At 32.7% G+C, this 14586-nt stretch overlaps 1 protein-coding gene across 2 annotated transcripts in view; it reads left to right on the plus strand.

Annotated features, from left to right (window-relative positions):
- The first annotated feature begins 4396 nt into the window (after positions 1 to 4396).
- The window catches only part of LOC143085277 (major facilitator superfamily domain-containing protein 8-like), a 29585-nt gene continuing 19395 nt past the window's right edge, over positions 4397 to 14586 (plus strand). The window contains exons 1-2 of one of the 2 annotated variants that reach the window (XM_076261535.1): positions 4397 to 4551; positions 10681 to 10743. In XM_076261535.1, the coding sequence (XP_076117650.1) occupies positions 4514 to 4551; positions 10681 to 10743 (101 nt within the window). In that variant the 5' untranslated portion in view covers positions 4397 to 4513. Of the gene's footprint in view, positions 4552 to 10680; positions 10744 to 10871; positions 11003 to 14586 lie in introns of those variants that run through there. The other variant, XM_076261537.1, reaches the window with a different exon arrangement.

Here is a 14586-nt window from a genome sequence, read left to right on the forward strand (position 1 = left end):
GTTGTCTTAAAGTTAAAGTCAGTGAGATTAATAGACTACAGCAAACCAACAAAGAGGATGAAAAAATAATCCATGAAAATGATTTTATATTTCATATTTTGCTGGATTATTTTTTGTCGTGTCTCTCTCATCGTTGTTTTTTTTTTTTTTTGTATATTCATATTGAACCTTTTCAATTATTTATCACCGATCCCGCGACAACGCATGCAAGATCTTATTAATTTTTTAAATGTTCTTCTCCCGGTCATAAATCTACATGAAATATTTGCCACTGTGCGTTCAGACAACATATATCAATAAATCTTATATCCTATATTTGTAAATTGCAGTATTATAAAAACTGTAAACATAATCAAATAAGTGATTCGTTTAAACTTTGGTCAGATATTGTCAGTTATATAGTGTGTTAAGGACCTACATGTAATACGATATATACGGGGTCAGTAAATTCCATAATGGAGTTTGAGCCAAAATAAAACCTCATGTTGAATTTACTGACCCTGTATTATATCGTATTAGGTCACTAACACACTATGTAACGAATTAACTCTATAATACCGACTATCTTGATTTGTTAAATGTATACTGGAGTTGTCTCATTTGCAATCATACCATATCTTCTTATTGTTATATTAGAGTGTTCAATTTTAAGGACATACTCCCATTGGTCTGCACAAAAAATTAATAGACACTTCTTGTCTCTCTCCTTATTTTTTTCAAATTTCCGACACATTGAACGCATCAAAGTTACAAGAGTTGAGTTTCGGCTTCGAAAGAAATTTTTAAAACAGCACTAGACTAAAGCAAGGGATTCAAGCGTTATACGCCATTCTTGTGCATTTTGATGAAAAGGAGGAGGATTCATTGGCGAATTATATATATATTCGGGTTGAAAGCATGTTAATACGATATCAATATTGATCCTGCTTTTTACAGGTCTCACATCCTGACTGGATTGTTTAGCATACTAGTTCACACGGAAAAAGCGTAAAGGCAGATTTATCACCTTAATTTGTTTTGAAGAGATAAAAAAGACTTACATAATAATGCAGACATGACTGAATATTATGCTTAATTTAAACTAACAAGAAAAACGAGAAACAAGAAATAAAAGTTTACGTGACATAATAAAAAAAAAATTGTTAAGCATTTTTGTATTGAAAATCACGACGTCAAAGCAAATAAAATGACGTTAAAATATCTTTTAATTTTCTTTCACCTAAACTGTCTCGATCATTACAAATTAACGGTAAAATATTACATGCTGAAATTTATAGGGTGGGAGAATACCCTATGAGGATGTTCCATGTTCTTTATAAACAAGTTTTGATGAAATTTATATTTTATCATTTTTTACTCTGACGTTGGGCGCTTTAACGGAGAACCAGTGAATTACGTCACTAACACACTATGTAACGAATTTATCTTACCGACTATCTTAACATGTGAAATTAAGACTAGTGATTCTCAAAATGAGCAAGTCTTCAATACTGTTAGCACTAAGAAAATACTTCCATTGATCCTACAAAAACAGATGCCAACAATAACGACTTGTAAGGTTTGAATGTGTTTTGTGAATTTGTTTCAATCTTAATCATCAATTTCTTCGTCTGTTGGAACTTTTAAGATTTTTTCTCAGTACCGTTTTGTTTTTTATAAAGGGACATAACACCTGTATGAAATAAGCCCCGCCCCCTTCTTACCTAATAAGGAATATAAAGGGACGTAACTCCACTACTAACCGTGTATGAGATAAGCCCCGCCTCCCTACTAACATAATATCAAATATACACGGTTTGCACGCGGACGCTTTTAACCAATCATATTCCTGGAAATGTATAGGAGGTAAGATAAATATATATATTGGTCATTATAAATAAAACATGTAAATTTCGATGAAGGAATATTTGGGGAAATGATGTCATTGTTTAAAACATATAAATGTGTCCCTTTATTCTATAGTATGCATGAAGAAACTTTATTCAGAAATATGCAATGCGGAAAATCCATCACTTTTAACAATGTTAGGCCATCCTTTGATAGAATCATGTCAATGGTGTTACAAATTAAAAACATGCATTTAGGTACTAACTATTATTGTTAAGGGGGCTCTCGGGTATAAATCTGTTTTTTTTTAAATATAGGATTTCGCTATCAATTAACTCATGATGGCGCCGTTAAATTAACAAATAAATGATTTCTACTTAAACATTTGAAACTCTTAGTTGAATTGCTCCTTATGAGCAGCAACCATCTACCAAGGAAATCATGATAGGGAACACAACCCCAGGAATGTCATCTCAGATTGGAGATTTATTCTTCGTATGCAGGCACTGATGGAGTGCTATTTTTAATTAATTAAAAATTTATAATTGGCGACTGGAGATAAAAGAAACTTTAACCTGAAATTGTAACATATATAAATATAAGAAGATGTGGTAGGATTGCCAATCTACTCTCCATCAGAGACGTTAACAAGTATAGGTCACAGTACGGCCTTCATCAAATCTTCTGAAGAATGATTGCTTTGAACAAACGAATATTGACGATGATGGAAGTTTTTAAGAGGGTAGCAAAGGGTTATTTTCGTGTAACGTGTTTTGCCATTTTTATTTCACGTGCAGCCGTGAAGAAGGTTAGTTATTCACCGTGTTCAGTCGTGAAATCGGTAAAAAGATCAACGTGCAGGACATTTTTAATTGTTCGTTCATAGTGAATTGGGCATTTTATTTCGCGTTCTTCCGTGCTAATAACCCCCCCTTTTTTCGCCCCTCTTTTAACGACCCTTGCACGGCCGGTTATCCCAACGAATATTGCTGAACAACACATTTACAGTTATATTTAGGGAACTACCATTTAACTTAGAGGCGGGGGTTCTGTTTTTTTTCTCACAATGCCCATAAAAAAAATTAATTTGATTGATATTGTCAAAATCTTAATCCCATACCCCCTTTTTTTTAAAGTTAAATGGTTGCTCCCTTAAAATAAAACAGTCTTATTTTTGTTGTAGTTTTAATCAAGTACCTCAATAACATCAACCTTGTGCAATTACATAATTGAACATTATTTCGAGTGCAAATGTCAACATTTAAGATAAAGAGAGGGAAGATACAATACCAGTGACGTATGTAGATGAATTATTTTGTTATTTGCGTTTTGCAAGTATATTTGATGATTAAAATCAGATCTAAAGCTGAAAGGTGAAAGATCCGATTTTGATGAGATTCGTAAGATGGAGACAACAGACATGTTTCAGCGTTAGTGCCACGCATAATGTTTGAAATAGTTGTATTAAATTGTCTATACTTCTTGTATCTCGTAATTATCGACTTCTGCGTATTTTGAGACGTTAATTATTTTCACCAATATGACGGTTCATTTGATATGTTGTTTCCCCCGTGTCAAATTGCGGGGGGGGGGGGGGGGGGAAGAGGACTGGATCAATCCCCCTCCCCCCCAAAAAAAAATAAATAATTGGTATGATCCAACTTGCCCCCTTCTGCTTAAATTAGGGTGTGACCAATTTCCTCCCTACTAGTGCGAGAAGCTAATTTCCCCCCTTGTAATATAATGTCACCATTTGCGAGTATGGTCTCGAGGAAACGATGATAGTCCGTCGGAAGGGGACGATAAATGGCTGACCCGTGTTAAGAGAGAGACATATCTCTTGCACGTTAAAGACACCCTTGTAGATTTCGAAAAAGTAGGGGTAGGGGTTGGAAAGTCCTTTTATTGGTGATCAATGTTTATGAATGAGACATATGGTTGGACACCCCCCTTTTTTTTAATCCTGAGACGACACTACCCCCTTTTTTAAATGGCTAGATCCGCCAAAGAGCGGTATATTTTCAAAAGATATTGATATGATTCAAATGTATTTTTTGAGTTTATTCGTTAAGCATCAATAAAAATAACTAAAATATGATAGAAAAGGAATAAACTCTTTACAATGATTGTGGCAAAACAAGTTTAAACAAACAATAAACAAAAAAAAATAAAAACAGAACATTACTATACGAAAAATTACTCAAGAAGACACAAAAAACATAAGTAATAAATTTACAATTTTACAATATTTTATATCCATGTTACAATAAGACCTCTGTCCTCAGTTTTAATGGCCTTTTAATAAAGAAGCCAATGATTCTAACATGTCTAAAGGAAGTGGGGCTTAATATATAAAATAATTTTTGATCTTACAGGAAATGAAGAAAATCTGCATCATCTAATTGGTTATCAATAGAGACATGAGTATGAGAATGATCATTTCATTCTAAATAATTTGATTTAATTTTGTACTTCATTCAGCCGTATGTCCAATATCGGAGATAATAACCATGTCAGGTGAGTGTAAAATTCAAAATACCGCAGATAAGATAAAAACTTGTATTCATTATGTCATAAAAGCCCGAGGACTAACGAAAAGTGTTTTCATGATCATAATTCTAATAATTGGTAATATTTTGTAATCCGAAATGTTAATGTTTTGCATTTATAAAAATGCTTCTTTGTCATGAAGGAAGACGGCATAGAATTGAAGTATATAAAACCGTAAGTAAACATTATACAAAATTGAAAGTGTTAATGTTGTTGTTATTGGGTTTAGACAGAAAGTGCAATTTGTAATACAAAGTTAATTATTTCCGTAAGATCGGTTTTGGGAAAATTCATTTTTAAGATATTTATATATTTGAAATTCGATTTTATTTAAAAAAAACAAACAAACTAAAACGGGACAGATTAATGGCTATATAAACAAACGTATGTTACTATGTAACCATGGAATTTTAACTTGCATTGATGATAAATTGACTGATAAGAGTATGATACATGTTGGATATATGTTACATTGTCATACCCAGTTGGTTCAATCAAAAGTTGAGTTAGGGAGCAAGGGGGCCGGACCCCCTCGGAGAGCTTCATATATGATAAATGTATAGACTTTTTACAAGTATCACTCTAAACGGTGACATGCCAGGGGATAGCTTTTTTTTTTTTAAAATTGGATCCGCACCTGTCAAATCTCTATTGAGATTCAGAGTTTGGAGCTTGTTTTTTTTATATAACTTGATTGTCCATCATATTCCAAATAGGCGTTTTATTTCTACCGAACTCAGAACAATCAAGTTCCTCATGGATGACTGTCCATTTATTAGAAAACAGTCTGAGCATTGAATCTATTAAATTGCAGGGATTGTCAAATTTAATGACGATGAGGATGCAGAAGAGCGTACGTGACAGTTTGAAAGATATCAATACATTTTTAAGATAAATATACTGGTTTTTTTTATTTTACAAAAGTACAGATAGGCGATTGAGTGCATATTTTATAGCTTGTCGAATCATGAAGTGATAAAACATAATTCAGAACTATGACGAGCATTATAAAGGTCAATTTAACACGTAAAAAACATACGACATTTGCATGCTACGACTACTCCTCTTGAACATTAAACTTGTTTCAAATTAAAATAAGTTACACAGAAGGAATACTTTTAAATTTTTTTTTATCTTATTCATGATTTTCGTTATAATATGTTGCCTGTGTGTTAAAGGGAGCAAATGTAGTTTTTGTTTTTTGGTGCAAATGAAATATAACCTTGTGACGCAAAATTGTAAAAACTAGAAGACGCCCGCGAAATCGCGGTACAAATTGGCAAGTTTTGAAATAAAGAGTGTGGACACAGTAAAGATTTGGACACGGTTGATTCATTGAAATCAATTTCTTTAAAGTAAAGAAAATGATGAACATTATGCAAAAGACCCCATTCATCTCAATTAGAAAATAAAAATATTAGATACCATAAGAAATGTGTGGCAAGTGAGATTTTCAGTTGTTTTTTAACCTTTTAACTCTGTGACCTGTATCAGTCAGGATTCTACTTCTTCAAAACTATCTCCCCATTACGCCAGTTCATTTTCAAAATCGTAGAAATGGAAGCCATTGTAGGGATGACGCGCTGCCAATTTTGCTCTCGGAAACCGATAAATTTATCCACATTGCACCATTACGATCCTTATATGTCAGTTGTATTTTAAAAGACAAATGTATCAACTAGCAAATGAGCATCAGTTTATGATCTTGTCTGCATTGATTCAACTTAAAACTATCGTCTGGTCGGTTGTCAGTTGGAATTTTCGAAAATTCATAAACATTCAAAAAAATTCTAATTAAATATTTCGTGGAAGGGCAGACTAGATGTTTTTAGTGGTTGAAGACTATAAACCCTAGTTTTCATACACAAACAAATTTAATTTTTCGAAGATGTGCATACTTGAAAGACTCGTCAAGTACTTCGAGTAAAAAATAGCTATTCGAACACACCTGCTCTGTTTTTGTGATTCCATTAGATAGGTATTTCATTTGACCCATATATTTCATCTTTTAGTACCGTGATTTGTTTATGTTATAAAGCCAACCCGTAGCTTTGATATATAAAAATGATAGAATCTGAAGCGAGACGATGTATGAAATATTCTTGCTTTTTACGATATCAAAACAAAATATTAACTCAAACACGCCCTAACATAAAAAGGTGCACTCGATTTTCTCTTTTCGATACAATTGTTACCAATTTTTTGGAATTTTTTCTTGAGTCATATAATGAAAGGACAGACAGTCACACGAAAATTACTGAACTAATAGATTGATATGTTTTCCGTTCGTGGTAAATTAAAAAAAAATTCGGAGGTTATGAATTTTCTACATCCAACTTGAAAGATACCCATGTCGTCGTCTTGATATCTAATTGTTCTGCTTAACTATGTACTAAATAAATTGAAAACGTATGCAAATGGTGTTTATTAAAATAAAACACTTCGTAATTGAGAAGAAAATTGTAATTTTGTTTGTTTCTATTAACTTTTAAAATTTTTGTCTCTATAGTAAACATTACAGTAAGCATTTATCGCCTTCTCTAACAAAGAGCTTCGATTCTTTTGTTCTATTTCAACCGGGTTTCAAGCTGGTATGAACTACATTTTGTACGTACATTCCGTTTACATTAATGAAAGTGATCAAAATGAGTAACACAATGGGGAAAATCCCATCTTCTTACTTTCACTTCGATTTCTGTGGGAAAAAAGATTGTTTCAAAGGAAGTACAAAACACTACATTTATACGTCATATATCACAAATATTTTCGACTTTGTGTATGTTTTCAGAAGAGTTGTGGCTCAATGAACTCGGTCTCATCCTTTAGTAGTATAGATTTGCGCAATTGCCATTCGACAATCTCTTCTCGTTTTTCTAAAGAAATTAATCTATCTTTAAACAATTTTCAATTGAGTAGTGCAATATCAGTGCTCGTGATCTTAAAATAAAAATAGACACGTATAAAACTTATATATATTTTATATATAAGTTTTATACGTGTCTCTATAGATACTACCACTGCATCGAGACAGTTAAATTTTCAAATTTAAAACGCGAGGCTTGCCCGAGCGTTTTAAATATTTAAAATTTAACTGTTGAGAGTGGATAAATATCGTATTACACGAGATTTGGTTGTGGAATATGTTTCTCTAATGATTTTCTAACAAACTTATTCCTTCTTTTCGAATGATCTGCAAAAGATGTGTTCTTTTTATGTGACGTCATCAGGCATGGTCCCCTTTTTTCATGCCGTCACAAAAGCAAATTCAGAGGAAAGCAAGAAAATTCGACGTCATAATCGGATTTTAACCAATGAAGTACTGAGATCAAACGAACCACACGTTGATTAAATTTTTTTTATACAATGGGTGCAGAAAGGGATAAATTGACGAAGAATTAGAGAAATATATATATAAATCATAGAGACCAAGGGCTTTGTAAGAAATGTTTTCTTAATTTGGTTGAAGATGAACAACATATTACTACTACAGTTGTCCGGTATATGAAGATGAAAAGAAGATTTTTTTCAAGGAGACATACAGGATTTGTCCTTATTTTTCCATATATATATCTCTAATAAGGCTAAATGTGTTTGTTTATATTCATAACTATACTAATGAAAATTGGGTTTGTCCTAAAATGTTTAGCAAACTATATTATCAAATGTCTGGTTGTTAAACGAAACCGTTAGGTAGTCATATGACAGCATCCGCCCAATTTGTAAAACCACATAATTCATACTGAAACCAATAACGTATTTTTAAAAAAACTTCTGAAAAGGACTTGTATGTCTAATTCTACCAGTGGAGCAATATTCTCAGGCATATGAATAGGTCATAGTCATTGTTTATCGTTGGCATCGACAACATCTGCAACCAGTCGTTGGTTGCATCTCTTTATCATCGTCATTTCAGTAGCCGGTCTTTCGAAGGGATAACTTTAATTATGTTATCAGGAATATATATATTCCAGAAACTGGCGATGCCGGAATCTTGCCGCAGTTAGTTGTCCCTTGTTGTCAATGTCTAGATTATGGTCAACATTTTAATGAATGCTGAGAAATATTTATTAGACGTCCAATATTATAATAACTTTATGTCAATGACATTTTTCTTGAGAAGCTTACATGTACAAAGTTTTTTCTAAAAACGAATTCAGAAACTAGTCAACAAGAAGGAGAACACATTTATAGCTGCCACAGAAATATAAGTCTGATATATAACGTGTCAACCAAACGTAACATATATGTTGTCAATAATAAAAAAAATAAAATCGCAAGGGTTCCACGGAACCCAGTGTCTGGCCTTCTTTTGCTGTAAATCACAGGCTCAACAAAAAGGAGGAAAAATCAATAAAAATATTCCTTTTGATACTATCTTTTGATTGTAAGAAGCTTCTGTTCAAGTTTGGTAAAAGTCAAGGATAGTTTATGAATCTAATAAATGTTTTAATACTTTAACTGCATACTGTCTGTAATGTTAACTGGAAGAAAAACTAGGTCCATCTATAAGCAAAATACAGATACACAGGTACAAAATTTTAACAAAATTTCCTTCTAGATACTAGCTTTTGATCATAAACAAGCTTCTGTCCAAGTTTGTTACAAATTAAAAATAGTATAAGAAAGTTATTAAAAATTTTAAAAGCTTTTACCACAGAGTGAATGTGTTGTTTCCTGACAGAAAATCTAGGTCCATTTAAAAGTAAAATACTGAAAAAAAACTGATTTATTTTTTTACAAAATTTACTTCTTGATACTATCTTATGATCATAAACAAGCTTCTGTCCAAGTTTGGTAGAAATCCAGTATAGTTTAAGCAAGTTATTAAAATTTCAAAAACTTTAACCGCAGATTGAATATTTTTGGACGCCACCGCCGACGCCGACGACAACGACGACGACGCCGATGGAATGTAGGATCGCTATGTCTCGCTTTTCTACTTAAGTCGAAGGCTCGACAAAAAGCATCGTAATAGTATCAGTTTCAGAGAACTGTCGGTTTGATATGAAGTTTTTTTTATTATACGAAGTTTGGTTTGAATAGAAATTTCGTTGATATCATTTATTTCATTGTTGATTATCAAGTTGGTTTGGATAGCGATTTCTTTGATATTTTTTTTTGTTGATTATCAATTTAGGTGAATAACCATCATACCATACCCTACAATTCATAATGATATATAAGATGTGTGCCTCATACAGGTCAAGTTATTCATATTTTCTAATGAGAGTTACTTCCCCTTTTCAATATGCATATATATGCCGAAAATTACTATTATCAAACCTAATGGCTACTTTAGAAGTCAAGTCATACAATGATAACAATAAATCTAATAATAGATATATCACAGTTTGGTCATATGTCAAGGTTTTTTTCGCATCTTAAATATTCAATACGCCATACACAAGTTGAATACGTGTATAATATAATTTTAGCAACATTGTACATATTTTTCCACTTTTACTACTATAAATAATTAGCAAACGTTAATAAATTCTTACCGAGATATACAGATTTGGTTTTGACATTTTCAAATGGTTGTGATATGTTATCTTTCTTCTGCATGAAGAGATAATTATATCTTATATACACAAAATAACGTACAATTTTAAAATTGTCAAAACACAAATGAAGATAACAAAAAATGAAGATTGTCAATAAAATCTCCCTTTTTCGTCATGTGAATTTGGTAAAACAAATTTCAAAATATTTGTTTTCCTCATTACTGCGGAGTTTACAACTTATGATTATGCTTACTTATTAATATTTCTTTTTACAAATGATTTGTGTCATTAGCTAATGCATCTATGTTTTGATATTCTAACAGGAAATGATTGCTGTTTTCAACTTGTCCAAAAAGTAAAACGCTAAATGTTACTTTCCTCAAAATGACTTAAACTTTTAAAATACCCATAACCGTATATCGTATGTTGTTAAAAACGCATATCCGTTTCTACATATGTTGGCGTTTGTTTTTGTTGCAGTTCAGTGTTTCTATTGTTCCGTTTTTTAATCTTATGATATTTGACGTTTTCCCCTAGTTTTTAGTTTGTAACCCGGATTTGTTTTCGCTTAATCGGTAAATGACTATCAAACAGCGGTTTTACTCATGTTGCCTTTGTACAGGCTTTGAAATAGTCAACAATGACGGATTCCAGTTCGACCCCCTTCCCTTTGATCGGAAAAAAATATTCGTTCCTAAGGCAAACAAACTTTTTTTAACATGCTTTCCTAAGCGGGATTTTTACTATTACGAACGCGTCATACTCTTTTTTTCAGTTATGTTGTATTTTTCTTCTTCAGGTATATAATCGGAGATGACATAAGATTAACAGAAACACCAATTCCAAATGGCAACAACACAAAGTAAGTAGCTAATATAGCACCATGTATGGCAACTCACACATAATGTGTGTACATACATGTAAATTACAACTGTATCAATTCATATATATATATCACTGCAATTTTATCTAAATTTCAATGTTTACCGTATGATATAAGCTATACATTGAGCATGTGATGTAGGTGATTAAGCTTAAAAGTATACTTATTGAACGGGACGATGGAAAATGGGGGATAATGAAAATCAAGGATTATTGAAAACGTATCCTCCTGGATACAGGTAAAGTTCTTAATAGATTTTGATAGGAGGTTGTGCTTGGTCGTTTTTACCTGCAAATGTATGTTAAAAAAGTATTTACGATAATTATTAAGATCAAATTATAGGTCATGAACATGATTTCAAAGTTAATTCAGAATTTATAATTATATAATAAATAATTCATTTGAACTGAGACTACTTTAACACATAGTAGTCTCGGATTTGAATCAGACATAATATTGTGTTTTGTTTGGGAATTACATTCATAGTGTTGTGCTATTATAAACACGTGACCTATGTTAGCGTTCGAAAACGTGATTCACACAGTCTATCGGGCTACGTCCACTTGTATTTGTGTCCATCTGATGAGTTAAGCCTTTTTCAACTGATTTTTATAGTTCGTTCTTGTATTGTACTGTTATACCACTGTCCCAGGTTAGGGGGAGGGTTGGGATCCCGCTAACATGTTTAACCCCGCCACATTATTTATGTATGTGTCTGTCCCAAGTCAGGAGCCTGTAATTCAGTGGTTGTCGTTTGTTTATGTGTTACATATTTGTTTTTCGTTCATTTTTTTTACATAAATAAGGCCGTTAGTTTTATCGTTTGAATTGTTTTACATTGTCTTATCGGGGCCTTTTATAGCTGACTATGCGGTATGGGCTTTGCTCATTGTTGAAGGCCGTACGGTGACCTATAGTTGTTAATGTCTGTGTCATTTTGATCTTTTGTGGATAGTTGCCTCATTGGCAATCATACCCCATCTTCTTTTTTATATCTTAAATTTCGGTGGTTGTCTATGGGTTTTGTTTTCATTCTTGTTTAATGTTGTATTCATCAGAAATCAGAACGATTTAAAGTTGTTTTTAGTGAATTTTACTTATTGTTGATGGCCGAACGATGACCTTGAGTTGCTTTTAATCATATAATTTGGTTTCTGGTAATACGTATATAGTTGTACCATTGGCAATTATTTATAATTATTTGTCAGTTTAATCATTGTTAATCGAAAGTTGTGCGGATGCCACTAGTGGAGCTGCTTACCCTTCTAGAGCACCCCAGATCATCACCAGTTTTAGAAGGTTTGTTTTTCTCAGTTTGGTGTTTAGCTCACCTGGCCCGAAGGGCCAAATGAGCTTTCCTCGTCACTTTGCGTCCGTCGTCCGTCCGTCGTCGTTAACTTTTACAAAAATCATCTCCTCTGAAACTACTGGGCCAAATGAAACCAAACTTGGCCACAATCATCATTAGGGTATCTAGTTTAAAAAATGTGTCCGATGACCCGGCCAACCAACCAAGATGGCCGCCATGGCTAAAAATAGAACATAGGGGGTAAAATGTAGATTTTGGCTTATATCTCTGAAACCAAAGCATTTAGAGCAAATCTGACATGGTGTAATCTTGTTAATCAGGTCAAGATCTATCTGCCCTGAAATTTTCAGACCAATCGGGCAACTTGGTGTTGGGCTGCTGCCCCTGATTTGGCAATTTTAAGAAAATTTTGCAGCTTTTGGTTATTATCTTGAATATTATTATAGATTGAGATAAACTGTATATTGTTCAATAATGTAAGATCTACAAACACATCACCAACACCAAAAACACAATTTTGTCATGAATCCATCTGTGTTTAATATGCACATACACCAAGGTGAGGGACACAGGCTCTTTAGACTTATGAGTTTATATTTTGTATCTTTCACCTCTTTATATAGCCAAGCTATATTTTTCTTCATGTCGAGGCAAAGGTTTTACATTACAAATATACACGTCTTGAATACAATCAAACTATAAGAAATGCTTTGCAACTATTGTGGCTGATATAAGTGTATATTTTATATAAATTTCATTCATGACAAGTTAAATAATGTACACACGTTGACATTAACATATTAATACAATTGGATATTTAATAGGATACGGAAACAAGCTTTTAACTCATACTAATAGTAATATACTTTATTTCCGTAAGCAAATCATACAGCTTATTGGATAATAACTTTTCATGATGTATTTACTTCTGATATCGTTATATTTGTCACATTCTAAATGAAATGAAATTCATCTTCAATAGCATTTTTATCACACATACCATAATGCATGAACACTTATTCTATATCTTATAATAAAGATCTATACAATCTGTTTAATGGACGACTAACTTAAGGTACATTTGCATACAGTGTAGTGGTCATCGTGTAAATACCGATACAAAATACATTTCGTCGAATTTCCAAAATAATTTATGATTACTAATCCGTATAAAATATACCATGTGATTACTAATCCGTCCAAAATATACCATTTGTTTAATTTACTTATCCGTATAAATATACCATATGACTACTATAAAAAAGAAGATGTGATATGATTGCCAATGACAAAACTCTCCACAAGAGACCAAAATGACACAGAAATTAACAACTACCGGTCACCGTACAGCCTTTAACAATGAGCAAAGCCCATACCGCATAGACAGCTTTAAAAGGCCGTCCAAAATATACCATTTGATTACTAATCCGTCCAAAATATTCTATATGATTACTTATCGTCTCCAAGATATCAGTGACAGGTATTTGACATACATTTTGGACATAGATGACGTTACAAGTATTAATTCAATTTTGGTCCTATTTCGGACAATAACATTATTTGGTAATTTCTAATTCTATGCTGACAAAGAAAGTGATGGTGTGTGTTGTTCTTGTTATTTGGGTGATGCATAAAATGTTCGTCGTCTTTCTCCAGGGTTGTAACACCAAGCCTGTTGTATAAAAGTTTTACAAATGTTGTTCTTTTTTACTTTCTTAGACTGTAGTCTGCCAGTCATGTTTATTTCATCCCACCGCAAATCTCTTTGAAATGAGTGACCAACATCGGTCTGGAATACTTCATGAAAAACATCGCAATATGACGTCTTTTCATGCTAAATTTGCATTGTACCTAATCACGGTGGGTATGGTTGTCCTGCGAGAGAACGTACTGTGCTGGTGATTCGGTCCTGACGGGTGCTGGTGATCAATGAAAAAATGTAAACAAAGACGAAAATGATGATTTTTGACGTTTTCACTCATAAAAAATGGAAGAAAACAGTTGAGATTTTTCAATTTCGTTACTTATGGGTTCATATATAAACCATTAAAAAATTGACCCTCTAAACTGTTTCAGTAAGCGTAACACAAAAATGCTCATTTTCAGAAAATCTCGAACTGAAAAAATAAAACAAAAATGCTCATAGAGTCCGCTTTCTATACCGCAATCCACACGACAAAACAATTTTGTGAAAAAACATTGCAATTTCTTAAAATTTAGCATTTTCTCAATTTATGCATGTCCTGATACTGTGCTGGTGGGTCCTGTCATTGTGCTGGTGGGTCCTGATACGGTGCTGGTGATTTTGGATAAGAAGTTGGTCATATTTGAAACAAATGTTACAAAATCAATAAAATTGGGCAGATACTTGTTGCCAACAGGATCTATGACTCCTATTTTAGCTCTTGTGCATCCATTTGGCTGTTTAATATGTGTTTTCAAATGATCTTAACTTGTATTACATAATAACATAAAAGGGCAACATCTTTCGTCCAATATCAGATAACAATATA

The sequence above is a fragment of the Mytilus galloprovincialis genome, chromosome 8, assembly GCF_965363235.1.
Source record: "Mytilus galloprovincialis chromosome 8, xbMytGall1.hap1.1, whole genome shotgun sequence".
Taxonomy (NCBI): Eukaryota; Metazoa; Mollusca; class Bivalvia; order Mytilida; family Mytilidae; genus Mytilus; species Mytilus galloprovincialis.